The 21,803-nt window shown below is 39.3% G+C and overlaps 1 protein-coding gene across 1 annotated transcript in view; it reads right to left on the bottom strand.

Moving 5' to 3' along the window:
* The window catches only part of LOC145337704 (voltage-dependent L-type calcium channel subunit alpha-1D-like), a 651,603-nt gene extending 631,684 nt beyond the window's left edge, over positions 1–19,919 (bottom strand). The window contains exons 1-3 of the mRNA XM_080182539.1: positions 19,539–19,919; positions 18,425–18,737; positions 15,614–15,719 (exon numbers count right to left, since the gene is read on the bottom strand). Of these exons, the coding sequence (XP_080038665.1) occupies positions 15,614–15,719; positions 18,425–18,737; positions 19,539–19,566 (447 nt within the window). The 5' untranslated portion in view covers positions 19,567–19,919. The remainder of the gene's footprint in view (positions 1–15,613; positions 15,720–18,424; positions 18,738–19,538) is intronic.
* Positions 19,920–21,803: the final 1,884 nt, after the last annotated feature.

The following is a 21,803-nucleotide window of genomic DNA, read 5'->3' as shown; positions in this document are numbered from 1 at the left end:
TCATATAATATCATGACCTCTCTTTTTTCCATGAAAGAAAACGTCCCTTTATTGTGTCCCTCTCTTTATCTGGAGTACAACTGTTACTTGCTATCTCTGCTCCCCAATCAGAAGTCACAAATTTCATGAATTCAGACAGTTCTTCCTTGGTCCGTCACACTTGAAGGAATGGTACTAGTACTCAGTGTACCTGATATTTTGCCATATTCATTTGATTTGCTTTTGGTGCTCCTTCGGATGGCATTTTTTTTGTTATTAACATCATCGGATCAGTCACGATCTCATTGAATGGCAGAGCAGACTGAATGGGCTGAATGGCCAATTTCTGTTCCTATGTCTTATGGTCTTCCCTACTTTTACTGGACACTGTGGATTTGGCCCATTCTTTTAGAGGAGAATGTGCACTCTATTGCTGGAGTGGAATCAAATTTTCTTTTTCCATGATCTCCACCATGTTCTTGCTGCATACACACTTTTCATAAATGGAAGTCTCATTTCTATTTGTTTTATAATCACAACCAGTATTTATTAGCTGTTTTATTTTCATTCAGCTCAATGGTTTGCTGTACATCTGAAACGTCCAGGATGGGATTCTCCCAAAAAAAGAAATTAAGCACCCAACAGACAGGAAAACGGGAGATGTTCCCACCTGCTTTTTAGGCACATTTAGCTGAACAAATCTCCAACACTGTGCTTCACAGAGTGCCTCAGAGTGACACACTGGAAAGTGGGGGGCAGGGCCTCATCGTGTTGGAGAGGGCGGCAGCATAGTGCTGAGTAGCCCACTACGCATACGCCAATCTGTCAGTGGGGAGATTGCACAAGTGCACTGGAACCCCCCGGCCATTCCGACACCTACCCCAACCCTCAAGCCTTTCCAACTACCCAATCCAACAACCCCCTCTTCCCGCTCCCTCCATACTTCTACAATTTGGCATTTGCTTCAAGCTTCCAGACTTCTAAACTTTTCCCTTTCAAAGAGGGAGGCCATTGCCTTCAAACTCTGTGGATTCTCTTCTTCATCGAATGCCCCGCTTTGGGAGTTTCAGCTGGCACACTTTTTTTTAAACTTGAAAACAACAGTGCTTCTGTTTCTTAATTTTGGACCCTGCAGCAATTGGGTGTTTTTTTAAACTCTGAAGGCATTTTCCTCTATTTTGTTTCTTACTGTAGGTTTCTGCATTTAATTCTACCATCCATTTTTCTGTAAGTTTTCTTTCAAGCCTGTTTTTACTTGCAGCCATCCTCTAAACACTGAGCCTTTGGACAACCACCCTTTCTAAAATTTCAGTACAATGATTTTTGTATTTTGCTCACCAGTCTTGTGAACTGTGTCACTTAGGGTCTTGGATTTTTCCTGTAGTGCTGCTCACCCGTCTTGCACTCCAAGCAGCTTTCTAAATCAATGTCACACAAGGGTCAGGCAAATTTTTTGCTGAGGTGCACATCTCTCTCTTGTCTGACTTCAGTTTTTCATACTTTGGGATGCTGTTCTGGGCTCACGCACTTCTTGCCACCTTTCTTACCACCATTGATTACCACTGCCAGTCACCACAGTACCAACACCACTGGTCATCTTTGCAAACTATAACTCTTTACAGTTCCCAGATTATTCCCATGCATGGTGCAGCTTCAATTCAGGATGGTTGATTGCCTACAGAGTCCTATTCTAGACATGGTAATAGTTCTCTCAGAGTCTATTACCATGTGACTATACAACATATCATGGGTGGTGCTATTCTCCAGTCACACATAAGTCCTTGTTCTGCTGAGCAACTTTACATTGTTGTGGCATGCACCCAGTAGCACAACAACAACTGTTACAGATACACATTTGTAATATATTTGCATGCCATGAATACTCATTAGTATATGTTTATAGTTTTGAAGGTAGGATGTATTTAAAGTCAAAGGAGTAGAAGTATCTTGTCACATGGTTCACATTTATCTAAAAGTGACCTGCACCAGTCAGCTTAAGCAGTTGTGTGCAAAGTCAGCAGTTTTTATGTTTAACTCTTTGGCGCAAGGGAGGTGAATAGGAGAATGGTAGAAAATACAGTTCAGGTTATAAATCAGGAACAACATGATGTTGGTAAAACTCCCTCTCCACTTAATAATTATATTTCAAACAATACTCAGAGCCTTGGATGAATATCACAATATAAGGAATAGAAATAGGAGTAAGCCATTAGTTCCCTCAAGCCTGCTCTGCCATTCAATAAGGTCATGGCTGATCTTATTATGGCCTTAATCCCACTTTTCTGCCTGCCATCTCCCAAACATCCCCCCACTTCCCCATAAACCTCGACTGCTTTGTCAATAAATAATGTCTAATTTACCCCTGAATATATATAGTAAACAAATATTTGTTTCTGTCTTCACTACAGAAAATTCAAAAACATTCCAATAAATCAGGAGGTACAAGGGAGAAAGAAACTTGATGAAATTACAATCACTTTGGGAAGTAGGACTGAGTGAACAGATGGAGTTGCAGACTGACAAGTCTCCACGTTCTGAAAGATTGCAACGTTCTACAATCTTTCCCCGTTTAACTGAAATTCATCTCCTTTATTCTTCCTACCAAAGTGCATAACTTCATATATTCTGATGTTATAATCCCATCTGCCAAGTTTTTGCTCATTAACCTGTCTATATCTCATCCTCACCACATGCCTTCCCACTATTTTTGTGTCATCCGCAAACTTGGCAATAGTATATTCACTTCCCTAATCCAAGTCATCAATATATATAGTAAATAATTGTGGTCCCAGTACTGATCCCTGTGGCACTCCCCTAGTTATATGTTGCCATCCTGAAAATGTCACTCTTATCCCAACTCTGTATTCTATTATTTAACCAATCTTCTATCCATGCTATCCTCAACACCATGAACGCTTATCTTATGAAGTAGCCTTTTGTGCAGTACCTTATCAAATGCTTTTTGGAAATCGAAGCATATTACATCTACTGGTTCCCCTTTATCTATCCTACTTGTTACTGCCTCAACTAATTCAAATAAATTTGACTGGCAGAATTTTCCTTTCATGAAGCCATGCTAACCCTTATTTTTTGTTATGCACTTCTAATAGTTCTAATATTTCTAATAGCTCTACTATTACATCCTTAATAATAGACCAACATTTTCCCAATGACAGATGTTAAGCTAACAAGCCTATAGTTACCTGTTTTTTGTTTTCTCTTTTTTATGAATAAGGGTGTCACATTGTCAGTTTTCCAATCCTCTGGGCTTTTCCAGAATTTAAGGATTCTTGGAAGATTACTACCACTGCATCCACCATCTCTGTAGCTATTTCCTTTAATTTCCTGGGATGCAACCCAAATGTCCAAGGGACTTACTGGCCTTTAGCACCATTAGTTTCCCTAGAACCTTTTCTCTAGTGATAGTTATTGTATTTATTTCCTCCCCGCCTTCTGCCCCTTGATTATTGAGTAATTTTGGAATGTTATCAGTGTCTTCCACCATGAAGACTGACGCAAAATATTTGTTTGACTCCACTGCCATTTTTCTGGCTTTCAGTTATTATCTCTTCAGTCTCATTTTTTAAGGGTTCATTTTGGTCTCCCTTGCCTTTTCATATATTTAAAGAAGCTCTTGCTGTCCATTTTTATATTGCATGCTAGTTTACCCTTGTAGTTGATATTCTCCCTCTTTATTACTTTTTGGCCATCTTTTGTTAGTTTTTAAAACTTTCCCAATCATCTGACATACCATTAATCTTTGCAACATTATTTGTATTTTTCTTTCAGTTTATTACTATCCTTAATTTCCTTGGTTAACCATGGTTGAATTATCCTCTTCCTAGAATCCTTCTTCCTCACTGAGGGATATCGTTGTTGTCATGAACTATTTTCATAAACATCTACCATTGCTGATCAACCTTCTTTCCTGCTAAACTCCTTCCCCCGTGCACTCCAGAAAACTCTCATTCCATTATAATTACTCTTATTTAAGTGTAGCACAGTTGTTTCGGACCCACTTTTCTTACTTCCAAACTGACTGCTAAATTCTACCATGTTAGGGTCAATTTCCTAGGGGATCTTTTACTCTGAAATTGCTTATTAAACCTGTTTCATTACATATTACCAGATCCAAAATAGTCTGATCTCTTGTAGGATCGACCACATTATTCCAGGAAAGTGTCCCACATACACTCCATGAATTCTTCCTCCTGGCTACCTCTGTTAATTTGATTTTCCCAATGTACAAGAAGATTAAGTCATCCATGTTTTAAGTCTGACCTTTTTTTATATGCTCTTATTATCTACTGATTCAGCATAGCTACTGACAGAGGCCTACAGACTGCTCCCACCAGTGTCTTCTTCCCCTTGTTGTTTCTTACCTCCACCTATGTGGATTCTACATCTTCCAATCCAAGATAATTTCTTGGTACCAAACTCATTCCATCTTTTACTAATAAAGCAACCTCACCATCCTTTCCTTCCTGCCTGTCCTTACATATCTCTTGAATATTTAGTTCCCAGTTTTGACCTCCTTATAGACACATCTCTGCAATGGCTTTAACATCATACCCGTTAACCACAATGTGTGCTGCTTGTTCATTTATTTTGTGCCAAATACTAGATGCATTTAAATAACGAACCATTAGTTTTACCTTATTACTATTTTTCCCTTTCTGAATTTATTTGTTGCATTTTTTAAACGTTTGTACACTCTGCCACTTCCTATAACACTCCGAGTAGAATGACCTAAATAGCCGCCTTTTAATTCAGCCATATCCTTCTGCCTTGTAAGCCTACATATCCCCTCTCCTATGTATCTCATTCCCCCTCTACATCCGTGGTTATGCAGTTTGCAAGATCATTGGTCTCAGCACAGTTCAGATGCAGGCCATCTTGAAGGTACAGTCTTCACTTTACACAGTACTGGTGCCAGTGCCTTACAAACAAAAGCCCACTGTTTTTCTGTTATTCATTTATAGAATGTGGGCATCGCTGACTAGGCCTGCATTTATTACCCATTCCTAGTTGTCCATCAGAAGGTGGGGGTAAGTTGTCACCTTGAATCACTGCAGTCCCTGAGGTGTAAGTACACCTACTGTGCTGTTAGAGACGGAATTCCAAGATCTTGACCCAGAAACAGTGAAGAAACAGCACTATATTTCCAAATCAGAAAAGTGAGAGGCTTGGAGGGGAAATTCCAGGTAGTGGCATTCCAGGTATCTTCTGCTCTTGTTCAACTAGATGACAGTGGTTGTGGGTTTGGAAGATGCTGCCTAAGGAATTTTGGCGAGTTCCTGCAGAACCTCTTATGGATGGTACACATGGCTGCCACTGTTCATCAGTGTTTGCTAAAGGGGAAGCAATCAAGCAGGCAGATTTGAGTGTTGCTGGAGCTGCACTCATCCAGGCAAGTGGAGAATATTCCATTACATTCCTGAATTGTGCTTTGTCAATTGTCGACAGGCTCTGGGGAGTCAGGAGGTGAGTTACTCACCACAGGATTCCTAGCCTTTGATGTGCCCAGGTAGCCACAGTATTTATTATAGCTAGTTCAGTTCAGGTTCTGGTCAATGGTAACCCCCAGAATGTCGGTAGTGGGGGATTCAGCAACAGTAAAGCCATTGAATGTCAAAGGGCGATGGTTAGATCCTCTCATGTTGGTAATGGTCTAGAGAGACTTGTCTCTTTTGTAGCACAAATGCTACTTGCCAATTGTCAGTTCCAAGCCTGGTCTTGCTGTATTTGGACATGAACTGCTTCAGTATGTGAAGAGTCATAATGGTGTTGAACATTGCACAGTCAAACATCCCCATTTTGATCTTGTGGAGGAAAAGTCATTGATGAAACAGCTGAAGACTTCCCCCACATCAGTCTTTCGGCTATGTGTTCACCTCTCTAATTTTATATGCCAATTTGCATGCGGCTCAAGTAATAATCCACAGATTATAACCTTGGAGGTTTTGTTGTTTCATTTAGTACCTAGTTCCTCAAACTCTCTAGACTCATTCTATATCAGTAGTTGGTACCTACATAGACTACAACAACAGGATTCTCCCAATCCCCTCACAAGTTCCTCTCCTGCCCAGACCAGATGTCCTGAACCCTGGCACTGGGCAGGCAATGCAGTCATCTGAACTCTCACTCTTTTCTACAGAGAACAATGATAATCCCCACTATACAATCCTCTACTACCACTTCCTTCTTATGTGCACCCCCCATTTAAATGGCTTCCTGTACCACCGTGCCATGGTCAGTCAGCTCATCCATCCTACAGCCGCCATTGTGATCCAAACAAGCTTAAAAAAGCTTAAAACTTTGGAAAATTGCAATGGCTAACAATCCTGCATTCCTGCCCTCTAGGTCTCCTCGCCTGCCTCAGCTGCAGTCATATCCTCTTGTCCCTGATCACTATCCAAACTGGAAGATTCTATCCTAAGGTGTGTGACCACCTCCTGAAACAAAGCATCCAGGTAATTGCCATCCTCCCTGATAATGTCACCATGTCCACAGCTCAGGCTCCAGCTCAACGAGCTGAGCCAAAAATCCTCAAGCCACAGACATTTACTGCAGTTGTGCTTGTCCTGGCTAACTCCAGTATCCATAAGCTCTTTCATGCTACGGCCTTGACAAATCACCTGTCCTCCCCATGATCTTTAACGAATAATTAATTATGTTATTCAATTATTTATTTCCTTTTAGGTATTAGTTAATCTTATCACAAACTTCAGGACAAATTTAAACCTTTGAAAAATAGACCTTGGTCACTTACCGGATATTCACCAGATATTCACCAACAGCTCACCTTCTCCCCAGTAGAAAACAATTCCTACAGGGTGAAAAAGTTATAAAAGCAAAGGATTACCGCTCTCCCCTCCTCACTGAATTCCCTCTTCTCACCAAACTTCCACATTCTGTCCCAAGCCACACTTCATCTATCGTCTTAAAAGTGGTAGCTAATGAGGGAGTAAATGCATTGGTGATAATTTTCCAAAATTCGCTAGATTCTGGAAAATAAATAAATTCTCAACTAGACTGAAAAGTAGCAAATGTGACCCCTCTCTTCAAGAATGGAGGGAGGGATAAAACAGGAAACTTCAGGGCAGGTAGTTTGACATTTGTCAGGGGGAAGATGCTTTGGATAAAGAGGTGCCTATAGATGTACCGTACTTGGATTTCCAAAAGGCATTTGATAAGTGCCACATCAAAGATTATTGCAGGAAACAAAAACTCAGTGTAGATGACAACACATTAACATGGATAGAAGATTAGCTGCCTTGCAGAAAACTGACAGTATGTATAAATGGGTATTTTTTCTGAATGACAGAATGTGATGAGTGGACTCCCGCAGGAGTCTGTACTGGAGCCTCAAACTTTTATAACTTATATCAATGACCTAAATGAGGGGAGCAATGACACAAAAGTAGGTAGGAAAGTATGTTACGAAGAGGATATAAGGAGGTTGCAGGTGGATATGGAGAGGTTGCGTGAAAAGACAAAAATATGGCAGGTGAAGTATAATATGGGAAAATGCAAGATTGTTCACTCTGGCAAGAATAAAATGGCAAGAGTATTACCTAAATGAATAACAGCTGCAGGATTCCAAAATGCAGAATGCTTTAAGTCTTCTAATGTGAGTGACACAAAGTTAATATTGAGGTACAGCAAATAATTCAGACAATTAATGGAATCCCATCCTTCATTATCCTTCATTATAAGGTAAATTGAACATAAAAGTTAAGGATGGTATGCTTCAGTTATATAGGGCATTGGTGAGACCGTATCTTGAATATTGTAGGTCTGGCAGCATCAGTGGATACAGAAAGGAAGTTAACATGTTGAGTCCGTATTCTTAACTCTATTTCCCTTTCCATAGATGCTGCCAGACCTGAGTTTTTTCAGCATTTTCTCTTTTAATTTCACATTTCAACATCCAGAGCATTTTGCTAATATATAATGAATTCTGGGTCCAGTATTGGTCTCCTTGTTTAAGGAAGAATATAAATGCATTTGATTTATGAATTTCAATGCTTTTTGTTAAGAGAAAGTGCACCAGTATGAAATGTTTATTGTTAAAAGGTTAGTTGCAAGGACGTAAGTATTTTTTTTTCAATAGTCAAGAAAAGTCAGTAAAGAAAGCAAATGCTGTGTTGGCTTTCATAGCGAGGGGATTTGAATGTAGGAATAGGGATGTCTTACTGCGATTGTATAGGGCGTTGATGAAGCCACACCTGGGGTATTATGTACAGTTTTGGTGTGCTTATATAAGTAAGGATGTGTTTACTCTAAAGGAAGTGCAGCGAAGCTTTACCAGGCTGAATCCTGGGATGGCCGGTCTGTCGTATGAAGACAGAGTAGTCGGTTAGGATTATATTCACTGGAGTTTAGAAGAGTGAGATAGGATTTCATAGAAACTTATAAAATTCTAACAGGATTAGACAGGGTGTATTCAGAAAGAATGTTCCCAATGGTGGGGTTATCCAGAACTAGGGGTCATTGTTTGAGGACGGGGGTAAATCTTTCAGGACTGAAGTGAGGAGAAATTTCTTCACCCAGAGAGTGGTGAATCTGTGGAATTCACTACCACTGAAAGTAGCTGAGGTCAAAACATTGTGTGATTTCAAGAATAAATTAGATATAACTCTTAGGGCTTAAGGGATTAAGGGATATGGGGGAAGGGGGGATCAGGGTATTTATTCTGATGACCAGCTATAATCAAAATGAATGTGCAAAAAGGCTCAAAGGGCTGAATGGCCTACTCCTGCAAATTATTTTATCTTGGAAATTATCTCACCAAACTTTATTTTGTCTCATCTCTGCATGGATCCAGAAGTATGCCCATGGTGGATACTAGGTGAGCTGGATGGCACATGCAAGGATAAATGACGATGAGGAGAATATGCATGGGCTCGCATGAGTTGGCACTAAACAAGCATGAGGCTATAAAAAGCTGTGAAGGTAGATAGAGGGGTATAGCTTGCCATGGGATATTATATGGAGTGAAAATATGAGGTGATAGGGGTTGCTAAAGATGGGGCATGTGGTGTTTCATTTTTTAAATATTTTGGACACTGCGACAGAGGCTTCTGCTAGCCTGCCTCTGAACCTTGCATCCTTCTCAGTTTCTCTGGCACGCCCACCACAACTTCAAATCCATCCCACAACATTCATCACCTCCGGACAGAAAATCCAGTGTCTGGGCAGTCATTTCTAAAGGTCGAATTCTTCCATCTCTAATACCCAACCTTACAGCGAAAATCTGATTCTCCCTTTTGAAGTTTACTTTTGTTTCAAAATATATTAAAACAGCTGAGAAGTAACTCTTTAAACGTCCAGCATTCATACTGGACTAAGTTTTCAACCATGGGTTGAAATTGGGTGGGATCATGAAAGAAATTCCAGGAAGACTGGGAATTAAATCATCAACAGGGTTATCATGGCATATCTTCTCCCTACAATGTGCAAGTGCCATTAAGTTGGAGGGAAGCATGCATGGAGCCCAGGGTCCTGGGATTGAACTTCCTCCCTCCTGTCCTCTTACTGGTGCTTCCTTAAACATGGGGAAAGATGGCAGTATAGCTAGTACAGTCTTCTTCTCCCTTTATTTTGACCCAATTACCTTTTTAAACCTCACTCTCAGCCTATATGTATAATTACATACACTTTATAAAATTCAATCTGTCACAAAAAACTTCCCTTCTATATTGAAAATCCAACCAGATAATTGAATTTTTGGCTCTGGCTATTTGTGTACACCGATCAAGATGGCATAATTGTATATCCAGATTTTCACAAGCATACTGCCAAGTTTGTTCAGGGCTCAGATATAAATAGCTATCTTAAATAGCTATCTTAATAGCCTACACTTCTGTTTCTGATAATACTGGCCTTAAATTAATAACATTACTGAGGCATCTTGCAAAATGGTATTAATTTTGATGTCAACAAATATTATTGCACGGCATGAAATAAAATATAATTAGACATCAGATGCAGAACTTTTCAAATGCCTTACCAGTTAAAGTTATGACCAATATCATAACTTTAAATATAAGCCCACATCACATTTCTCCACAATGCCTTTTAGGTATGATCTTTAAGACTACAATGTTCATCTTGCTTATGATTAAAATGTAACACCAGTGTTGCATTTATGTAATAATAAATCCTAGTGCACTATACAGTCATCATCGATTGTAGACTTGAAGAGAAATGCAATAGATATTGGTCTTTGAGTCCAGCAGCTTCATAGTTTGAAAGTACTGTTCTTCCATGATTTTTTTGGTGCAAACCTCATTACTATTACTCAGTCATAACTCTAAACACGGAAAAAGAAACTCATTCTATTCAGAAAGAAAAATATATTCAAATATTTCTGTGGGTGATAGCATTGCTACACTGATAGTAATGTTACAAAATATACAACATATAAAGATAAAACAAAGAATGTTTCAAAACATGATAAATCATAACATTCTGAGTCACATCAACTCCTATAGGAGAATGGCCCAGCCACACCCTGGTAAAACCTCCTCTCAATTTTTTTCTTCTCTAAACAGAAGAACACCAGTTCTTCCAATCTCGCCGTGTAACCAAACCCCTCATCACTGGGACCAATCCTGCAAAATCATTTCTGCAACTTCTCAAATGCCTTCACATCCTTCCTAAAGTGTTGTGCCCAAAACTGGATAGAACATTTCAGTTGAATCAAAACAGCATCTTAGAAAGGTTTGCCATAACTTTGTGACTTTTGAATTCTCTGCCTCTATTTATAAAGCCCAGGATCCAGCTGCTTTCTTAACTGGTTTCTCAACATGCCTTGTCACCTTTGAATAATTTGTGCACAGAAACTCAGGTCCCTTTGTTTTTGCACCTCCTTTAGAATTTTATCCTTTATTATATCTTGCCACTCCCTTTTTCCTACCAAAATGTGTCACTTTCATACTTCTCTGCATTCAACTTCATTTGCCATGTGTCTGCCCATCTCACCAGCTTGCCTATGTCCTCAAGGCTATCATCCCTCTCACAATTTACAATGCTTCCAAGTGTTGCATTACCTCCAACTTCTGAAATTGTGCCAATCGTAACCAAGTCTTTAATAAAGATCAAGTGAAGCAATAGTCCTAATACCAACCTCAGTGGAATCCCACCATATGCCTTCCTTCAATCCAAAAAACAATGTTCATCACTGTTGTTTCCTGTCACTCAGCCAACATTGTGCCTAGCCATGCAGCCACTGTCCTTTTTATTACACCGGCTTTAACATTGCGAAGAAGTCAGTTACGTGCTACTTTATCAAATGCATTTTGGAAGTCCATGTAACATCAAATGTATTATCAATAACCCTCTTTGTTGCCTCATTTAAAAACCTTAATCGGATTCAAGAACATCAGGCCATTTGGCTCCCTGAGCTTGCTCCACCATGCAATTAATTTACAGCTGATTATTTATATCAATGCCACTCTTCCCCGTGCTTTCCCCACATCCCTTGGTGTCATTATCAATTTCTGTCTTGAATATGCTCAACGACTGAGTTTCCACACCCTTTGGGGTAGATAATTCTAAAGGTTTATCACCCTTTTGAGTGAAGAAATTCCCCCTCATCTCAGTGATGATTTACCCTAAAAAAAATTGTGCAGTCTTTCCTAAGCTAATGTGCAAGTGGGTGAATTCAGGTTTCTAAAAGCCTCCTCAGCACAGAGGTTGAACTGGCTGCCTTTTGCTGCTGGGCTTATCCTTACATCGTTTTTTGAACAAAATTGTACATATGCCCTATAGAGAAGGAAATCGGTCATCTTTACCTGGTCCGGCCGACATTTGATTCCAGATTCATAGCAAATTGATTGACTCTTAACTGCAATGGCCTAGCAAACCACTCAGTGCAAGGGCAATTATGGCTGGGTGACAAATACTGGTTTTGCCAGCAATCACTACATTGCATGAAAGAACACAGGAAAAGAAAATTGCAATTCTCCAATCCGCTGGCATCACCTTTGCATCGAAATATGATTGCCAGATATGACCAGTTCCTACCCCCTTTCCACCCATATTTCTCTCAGTAACCTCAGTTGCATCAGATCCAGGCCTAGTGATTTAGCATCTTTAAGTGCAAACAACTTTTCTAGTTCCTCCTTTTCATCCCATCCAATGTCTCAACCACCTCTGTTTCACAATAACTTTGTCAGCAACTACTTCATGGTAAAGGTTAGATGGAAAATACTTAATTAGTACCTTAGCCATGCTCTCTACCTTCACACATATATCTACTTTTTAGTCCTTAATAAACCTCATTCCTATGCCTAGAGAAGATTTATGGATTTGATAAATTTGATATTACAATACTTGCAGTTTGTTTGCTGATGCCTGCCCACTGAGATAATTATGTCTCATGATTTGGAGATATTTTCTGTCAATTAAAGATAAACATTTATCAAATTCTTCATTCTTTAGCATGCCCACTTCTATGATTTGACAAAATTTTAGAAATGCAAGTTAGATGTTTTTATTTCAAAAATGAGTTATTAATATATTTTTCAATATTTTCCTTCTAAAAAAATAGCTTCAACACTATGATAATATTAGATTAGTTGCACACTTTTAAGGGCCTGCTGAAACGACTAATCTCTGGAAGATCATGCATCCTATGATGACCTTTGACCCAGAAACAGTACAGTAAAAAAAACTGTTACTTCTTTAAAATCTGTGAAATTTGTAACTATTTTTAAGATTATTTGAAAAAGATCTTCAACAGTTTGCAAGATTGTAAAGGGATCAATTGTAATTTTCTTGGAAGAAGAAATACTGGTTCAAGTGACATGACAACCCATAACCTGGAAGTGGTACCAACAAAAGAATAGTTGAAACCAGAAGTTAGAAGGCTGGCAGACACATGGAGAGCTAGAAGGTGAAGGTGATCAGCATGTAAGTGCAGAAAAAAGAGAAAGCAGAGACAGAAAGAGAAACACAAAATTATTGTGAGAATAACAAGCAAATCGATCTCAAGAAGAGATCAGCTTTTCTACTTGGCAGAAAATGAGATAGCAATTCTTGAAGGTACTGTAGAAGCTGGCTAAAAAGATCTAAAACCTGGAATACTGTGCAAGCTGGCTAAACAGGTCTAAACACCTAGAAAGCTGTGTGAATAGCTCAGAAATGCTAAAGAGCTATGTGTTTTGTCAGAAATGGCCAAACCACGAACCAGGATATAATTGGTTGGTGGTTTGAAAAGTAACTCTTGAAAGCTACACTATCAGGAATGTTGTGATGTGGAGATAAGAAGGTTGGTAGATAATCACACCCGAGAAACTCAAAAGTGAAAGTTGTTGTCAGGTAGGACTGCTGACCCATCCTGTGTTGATAAAGAACAATATAATGTGGAATTTTTTAGCTACATAGTGCTATATTTGTGTGGGGAATTATGCTTGTGGTTATATAAAGCATATCTTTGTTATTTTGGCTATTTAAAATTAAATGTACCTTTTTTATTCATGTTTAAATTACATTGTGAATTGTGTTAAAAGCAAAGCTACAAGAAGTGAAACCTTGTTGGTAATTTCTTGATTTGGGACTATACAGTCAATTTGGTTATTGCACTTTATTGTTTTATAACAACAATCAACAATATATACTAATAAGTTAACACATAACACAACTAATCAGTATGGCATGACCTCAAATTCAGTGTTCATCCAACCGATCAGGGGTGAGGTCAAGGAGAAATGAGTTTACTTTACAGAGGGAGGATTGAAAATTTGGGATCAATGCATCTTGAGTAGCTCAAGAAATTATGCATGACCTGGGAAAAACTTCCAAGGGAAAGGAAAATGAAATTGACATTATGCTTTCATAAGTATGAGTAATGGTGCAGTGTTTTGCATACTAGAACACAATACAAACTCTGATGATTAATTGGCCAAAGCCAGAATACAGGAAAGGCCATTCCTCAGGTAGGCAGAATAAATTATAGCCCCCAGTAATAATGCAATATTGCTAGAGGGATAGGAGCAGAAAAGTTGCTTGCCATCTTAATCAAAGAATGGATGGCAATTTTGACTCCCACTATCCAGCAAAAACCAGAGAGGCAGTTAAAATGGAACTAGAGGCTCACCCACTGGCCTCACTTTGCATTCTACATTACAGCACCAAGGATGCGCACAAAGCCATTGGAGTCATCGCTTGAAGATGCATATCAGACTCTGATGATATCATCAACACAGGTCCCAACTGTGGGCTTAACATGAGACCTGAGCAAGGAAAAAGCATTACGGTTCCCAGCAGGCCAGAGTCAAATAGAGCCGGAAGCCTAAGTTTGTTATATGTTTTTTCTCCTTATGGGCCAAGAGATGCAGCAGTGTTCCCCCTGGTCTCACAAGCAAATCCAGGTTCTCTCTTGAGCCGTACTCATCCTTCCCCCTACCACAATACCCACCTGGCCCCTCTTGGCTAACCATTTGCCTTGGGATTATGGGCCATTCCACTTTGTTCCTATCAAACTTTGTGCAGTTCAATTTTAAAAATTGGGCTGCTGCAAACAATTAATGCAAAGTTAGCCACCAGTATATTGGTGATGGCTAATCTGTTGGGCCTCCCCACTGGCACTTCTGGACCGGTTGATCACTCATTTGGCCACATACATAGCCAGAAGTTAAAGCTGACCTTTAATTAATGTGAAAAACGGAAGGGAAAATAAAAGTGCTACACAGCTAAAGATTAAAACAAATGTATTTGAACATATGTTACTTGGTCTAACTGTGAACAAATTTGAACTTAAAATCTAACCATTGACAGAAATAGTGCCATATTCTATATACAAGATTTCTCCACAACACAATGCAACAGAATTATTAGCACGCCACATCATAAACATAAAACCAAATGCTCAAGCACCACGTACTTAGTTATTGCTTTGATTTTAATTCTATAAATAGGACAACTTAATTAATTAGCAAATGAATGAAACTATTGAACATGATTACTGTTTCAATTCATTATTCAGATTTAGCAGACCAAAAATTCAAACAAGATGATCAGTTCAAAGGAGGATAGTCTTAGTACATGAATGAGATTTGGGAAAAGATCAAAAGCAGTACAACATAAAGTTGCTAGGAAACATACTACTTTTACCAAAGTTCCACTGCACTGCTCTAAATATGTTTTCTGCTTCAAATACTCAGATTAAAACAATAAGAGCAGTATTAATAAAGAGTTTATCATCAGCAGGAAATTAGTTGACATCAGCATTGAGAAGTAATTCACTTATTCACAGCACATTTCTAAGAAAACATCTAAACTTTGTATTATGCCTGTCCTTTTATTTACAAAACTGCTGTACTCACAGAAAAGTCATCTATAAAAACCATGCCAATCCACAGCATGTAACAGTACCCAAAAAGTAAAGTTTGTACAATCTGAAGAAATATTTGACAATCAGAGCATCGAAATAGAGATCCAATTTATAAATAATGAGTCTTGACTAACTCCAAAAATACCAACAAATGAGTTACTACACTACATCCTGAATATTAGACCACAATAGTATTACAGTCTTTTGCTGAGATCCATCTGCGGCATGTGAGTGTATATTCAAGTAAAGTAGATAACACTGGTGAGACAAAGGTAATCAAAGGACACTTACCAGGTCATGATTAGTTGAATTAGAGTCATCTTCTGGGAAAGGTATGTAAACAGCTAAGGCCACACAGTTGGCAAAAATAGCAATCAATATAAAGATATCAAATGGCCTGTATGTCATGTTAAGGAATTAATTGTTTCAATAACAAAAACTAAATAATTAATGAAGCCAACAGATATTATCAAAACTCAAAAGAATGGATAATTTATATCTTGATTTTTCATAAAAACTCAAATTATTGCACGTTTCAAAAAGCATGGAATGAAATTTAGTATTTTAACTACAACTGATTTTGACAAATCTGTACAAAAGGAAACTAACTTTAAGTCAGTTAAGTGATTATATATTTTGCTACAATTAATATGTCATAATTTGCTGTACTAGGGTGTCTAATAGCTCATTCTTGCTTAAACTTGACTTTGCGCATTTGGATTTTCAAATATTTTGTGTGGTAAGGAATTGAAAATGCAAGCTGGTAACAATGCTCTGAGGTAAACAGCATCTGGGATCTGAGTAAACAGGGGGAGTTACTGTACATCTCTTTAACCAGAATAAACAATTGCAAAATTAACACCATGAAGATTGGGAGTGAAGTGCAAATTCAGGGTGTAAATTCAAATTAGCAAATTTAATGCCAAATCAGGGTCGGTCAAATAGGACTTTAATAAAGATTGGATTTAAACCATTTCAGAGGTTAATTTTCAGTAAATAACACTAAAATGGGTACTTGCTCTTTAACCTAACCTTCAGTGGCACATTGAGTTTATTTATAACATGCAAATACAGCAAATTTATAATATTCAGTGCACTTCAAAGGTGAAGCAGAAACAAAAGGCCTTTTGCGCAAAGTTGATAGTGGAACAGCACAACTCGGACAGTGACTTTTGGACAATGTCATTTAATTGTACATCTGTCCCTTGTCTGCTGAAGCATTTATGCTTAAATAGAGCACCACTAAATCTCTGTCATTTTGACAACAAAATCAGATAATTGCTCCAACAAAATAATCTGAAGGAAGATCATTTTTTTGAATGAAATATGCAACACGATTAAAATATACAGTGTTGTTGTTTATTTGAACAGGAAGAATATTTGTTCCCATTGGAAATGATGAAACCTAATGGATTTTTCTCATGGTCCCATAATGCAGAATACGATTTTTGAGCAAATAACTTAACTATAATTTGCATAAAACTTCACATTAGTTTCAGTATTTCCAGTGCTAATTTCCTTAACACAATATTTTGTCAATTATCTTAAATGTGTGTTAGTTACCAACCCTACCAACAGTGGAAACAGTTTCTCCCTGTTTACACTATCAAATGCTTCAGAATTTTGAACAATAACCAAGTCTTCCTTGAACAAATCAAACTCCCCACTTTAATTGTTAATTCTCACTGTGAGGTTTTCGTGGTAATTAATATCATGTTGTTAAAAGGCTACTTAGAGTACAAGGAACAAAACTTAACCTTCTGTAGCAAGTTTTGTCCCCAGTGACTCTGCAAATATAGCTACATTAAATCATTCAATGTATTTCGATGGTGAGCCAGAAAACAAGGTACATTTTTTGCAATGTTAAAATTAGATCACTGCAACAGTGGCAGCAATACTTGGATTTTTGAATTTACCAACTGCCATTCACCTAAAGTAATTGTACTATTTGCATAAAAGGCAAGCACCATAAGCTTTTTTTTGTATTAAAAACCTAACTACAACTACTGTTAACATAGTTACATTAAAATATTCTAGCTTAAAGCTGGTAATAATAGGACAATAGTGAAATATAATGCATTATTGCTGATTTTTATGGAATTGTAGAATAGTTACAATACATTTGGTATCATGTTTGTACTATCTGCAAGATCAAGTCACTTGATGCCACTCCCCCCAGCTTTTCCCCATAGCCCTGCATTTTTTTACCCTTTTCAGATAATGATCCAATTCCCCTTTGAAAGCCGCAATTGAATCTTCCTCCACTCAGATACTGCAAAGTTCTGGCAATGTCAATTGATAGGTAGATTATTCCATTTCATTTTAAGTTTCTTTGAAAATTTAAAGTTAAATCCCCAAAATGATTATTTGGGATACAAATGCAAAATATTGTAAATCTTGGAATTTTAATGTTTGGTGCAAACAGGTATCCACTTCAGGAAATCAGTTGTTAGGCAATTACTTCAGATGAAAGGTCATCTATATGAAATTTTAACTATCTCTCCACACTTGCTGCCTGACTTCTTGAGAATTTACAATATTTTCTGTCTTCATTTATGTTAGATATAGTTGTGCAGTTAACTTACCAAAACGTGTGTTATTTGGAAACATCTATAATGAATGAAGTTGAAAAGTTTTGGACAAACAGCATGCCTACTATGTTTGATGAAATAAAGACTGAAACATAATGATTGTGTACAGGTGTAACAGGATTGAATACAGAAATATCTGATTTTCGAAGGAATTTTTTTCAATTGAGTTCATTTATTCAATTTGTGTTGATTTTCTTTGCTTTTTTAATAAAATGTTGCTATAAAATTTGAGAATGGCGTTTGTAGTAGATTAGGGTTACATGAAATTCACTGAATAATCAATATATTTAATTTCCACTGCAAGTAGTTTCGATGAGGATTTGCTACCATTTTGCCTGCAAAGACAGTTCCAATATGTTTAGTCGAATTTTATGTGCAGTATGTAAATTGTGCGATGACCTTGCAGGAACATAGTCAAAAAGTAGAACACGCAGCTAATGATTTTTCACAGCGTTATATTGAAGCTCCTGCGCACATCATATACGTGGCCAAGAGCTGTGGAAAAGGATACTTCCATTCTACTATATTAATACAGGCTCTTCTAATGGGATTGTTGAGATTTAAGCAGAATAGGGCACGGGCCGGCCTGTTGTTCACAGTGCTGCCCTGCTGCTTCTTGCTCTTGGCGAATTGCTGGCGTTTTTTTTGGGCTGCTGTGCTGCTGAATTCCTTGGTCGAGTTCATGTTTGCGGCAGCTTTAGCCTGCCTAGCCGCGTCAATAGCAGCTTGCCAGGATAGTGCTGCCGGCCTCGGCGGTTCGGAGTTTGACTGGAGACCCGGTCCGTCGCTAGGTAGCGGGAGTCTGTTGCTGGCATAATTTACTCCTGTGATTTAAAGAAAGACGTAATCAGATGTGGAAGTGACCTTTTCATAATACATTAAAAAAACACTGCCTATTCGGTATAATGGCTTAAAGCAACCCTTGAAACGAATCCATTTTTGAAACCGCGAGAGCAAATACAACAGGGAAATCATGGTTTTATGTTTAAATATGACAGACGAGCGAAACATGTGAAAACAAGCAAAAAAACCATCACAACAGTTCAACAGCTGGCAATATTGCTGGATTATAAATACACGCTTAAAGGGTATATTCAGTGAGGTTTCATGTTACTACCGCCTTATACACATACACACACACACACACACTCTGAAACAAAATACATTTATTTAAACAGATGAAGGCGGCGTATGTATCTTTCTGCTACATTAACTGTCACAAAATGTATTCCAATGAAGCATGTGGTATTTTTTGAAGCGAAGTCTGCAATACTCATAACCAAGGTCTATTCCTCTTTGTCAGCAAGGTTTGATAATTGAACCTAATGTGGATTAGATAACTGTTTTTGTAAAAAGTTCTATAAAGAAATCAAAATGTTTATTAACAATCATTGCATTGCCTGTCAAACTCCTGTGTCGAGGTTCAACCTAATTATTTTGATCCAAAACAATGACTGAGACTCCTTTTGCTTTAAACTCCAATGTCGTGAAATATCTCTCGTGAATCAAATAGAAAGAAAATAGCTCAGGGCAAATGTCAGATGTATTAATTAAAATCTTCAAAGTCACTATCTCGAGCATCCTGGATTGTGCTGCTGTTATGATCAAACCTGGGGGGCATTTACCTTCGTAGGGCTCCTTTAATTCATACATTCTCACGCCACCTTTGTATTACATCAAACAAAAAAAACTGACTAAAAACCAAACGACGAGGTGGCTTTTCATCCCCCGAGCCCCATGATGGTCAAACACCAGCGGCTATTTCGGTCCTCTCCGGTCTGCTATCCAGCATCATTGTAACATCCGGGGTTCCGCCGGTGCTTCAACCGACGGCTTTCATCGCGGTTCCCTGTGCGGGTGCGGGTTTGGGTCCCGTCCTTCTTGGCCGGTCCCCCCGCCCCCCCGGCCAGCCGTCCGTCCGGAAGCTGCTGCTGCTGCTGAGGTGACTTGTCGGCCTGACTCAGTGAGAAAGGAGCGGGGGAGAGAAGCACGATCGAAGCTGCGGACTGGGCTCTAGCGCTGACTAACTAGGGGGGGCATGCGCGAGCGCTCGTGGGTGGGCGGGGGGGGGGGAGGTGGTGTGGAAAGAGATGGGAGCCGTGCGAGATGCTGAGAGGCACGCGCTCGGCGGTTGGTGTGGGTGAGGGGAGGGGGTGGCGGGCGGGCGCGCGAGACATTGAGGGGCACGCGCTCGGCGGTTGGTGGGCGCGCAAGACTGTGTGGGAGTGGGCACGCGCCGTGACGGCGCCGCGCGCAGGTGTCTTCTAGAGCACCAGCATCATCGAGCAATGGGGGAGTTTTGTAAAAGCGATCAGGCGGCGGCAGCGGCGGAGAAGGGGAGTCTGGAGGAGGCCGATCACACCGATTCCCAAAACGTTAACGACCACACGGCAGACTATACCGCACCCGCCCGCCGACAAGTAAGCTCGAGGCACCCTGAGACCATTGGGCTGAGAGCAGGGGCACTGTTACCGAGCAACGCCGAGGACGATGTGCTCATTCACCCCACCCCCATCCCCACAGCAGGACACCATTAATTCTTATGAGTTTATATAATAACCTCCGTCAGGAGAATACATTCTGCTGCCAACCATGTAAGATTAACAGTTCGGATGCATGTTTTTTATTAATGACTTGGGATCAAGGAACAAGGTGTCAAGGAACAATATCATCTTAAGTTCTCGAAGCGAAATAAAAAACGTTCGTCTCTACCTCATAAGACTGCCAGCATTTTGCTTTTCAGGAACACTTTTGATGTTTTTTTCTCTCCAAATGTACATTCTATTACCGAAAAAAACATTGTTTCGAACCTTTAAAAGTTGCATGCGTATAATACATTTTGAAGACTAAAATATGTTGAAATGCATTGGGCTTTGAAGAACCTCACCACGCACCCATGATCACTGATTGGACCTTTCCGTCATTGTTATCACTGTGAATGCCAGGGCAGCAGGTCCAAACCCCTCCGCATCTACATTGTCCTGCACACTAACTACAAGTAATAACAATGATTTATCAAACATCCTGCCTCAAGTCTCCTAGTGAAAATATTAGGGTTGATCTTGGATTGTGCTGCACTTGTTTCTGGTGCACAGCCTACCAATTTAGCATTGAGGTTGTTGCACACAAACTACACAGTTGTATGTCCCGCTTTCTGAATTCAGGATGCCCATTTGTTCAGGCATTCAAGACAAACATTAGGCCCTGCCCCACTCAAGGTTCTTCACCAACTGTGCAGTCACCAATGAATGGAAAAGGCACCATTTCTAGAGCCAAAGGAACTTAAGTGCACTCCCCCCCAATCCCGAAGCATCATGACTCCAAAGTACACTCAAACTCTTTTCCTTCGGGGCTCACCCAAGGCTCAGGGTCACGTGCACTTCGACATTAATGTCCACTTGATCATCAAGCTGCTGTGTAACAGATGTCTGCACCCAGCAACTTAGGTGAGGCTCTAGACACAATTTTGATCAAGCTTTCTGCTGGCCAATTCTGGTACAGGGATTTCCCTGTGCCTCGTTTCCACTGTATGTCAGCAGTAAACAATTTCTACACTTCTGTTACTTCTAAGTATGTTATTTCGGATAGCCAGGTCATCGAACTCAAATGATAAAGGTTAAACCATTCATTATAATGTTCCCCGTACAGATAGTCTAATGTCTGCTGTGATTCACTGTCATCTCTGAGTCAAGGGGTTTCAGGGGATTCAAGTCACACTCAAGAGACTGAACACAAAACCTGGGCTGAAATTCCTGTGACCCAGTTTCTTTTCACCAATTGCACAGCACTGAACTGAGAGCTCAAAAGTTTATCTCTTACAATGCTGATTGTGTTACATTGTATTTATAGCACAATAAATGTTTTTGAAAAAAACAAGTTGCAAGATACTT

Source organism: Carcharhinus amblyrhynchos, chromosome 3 (assembly GCF_965287045.1).
Source record: "Carcharhinus amblyrhynchos chromosome 3, sCarAmb.v2.hapA, whole genome shotgun sequence".
Taxonomy (NCBI): domain Eukaryota; kingdom Metazoa; phylum Chordata; class Chondrichthyes; order Carcharhiniformes; family Carcharhinidae; genus Carcharhinus; species Carcharhinus amblyrhynchos.
The sequence above is the reverse complement of the archived record's forward strand: the minus strand, read 5'-3'. Positions and strand labels throughout refer to the sequence as shown.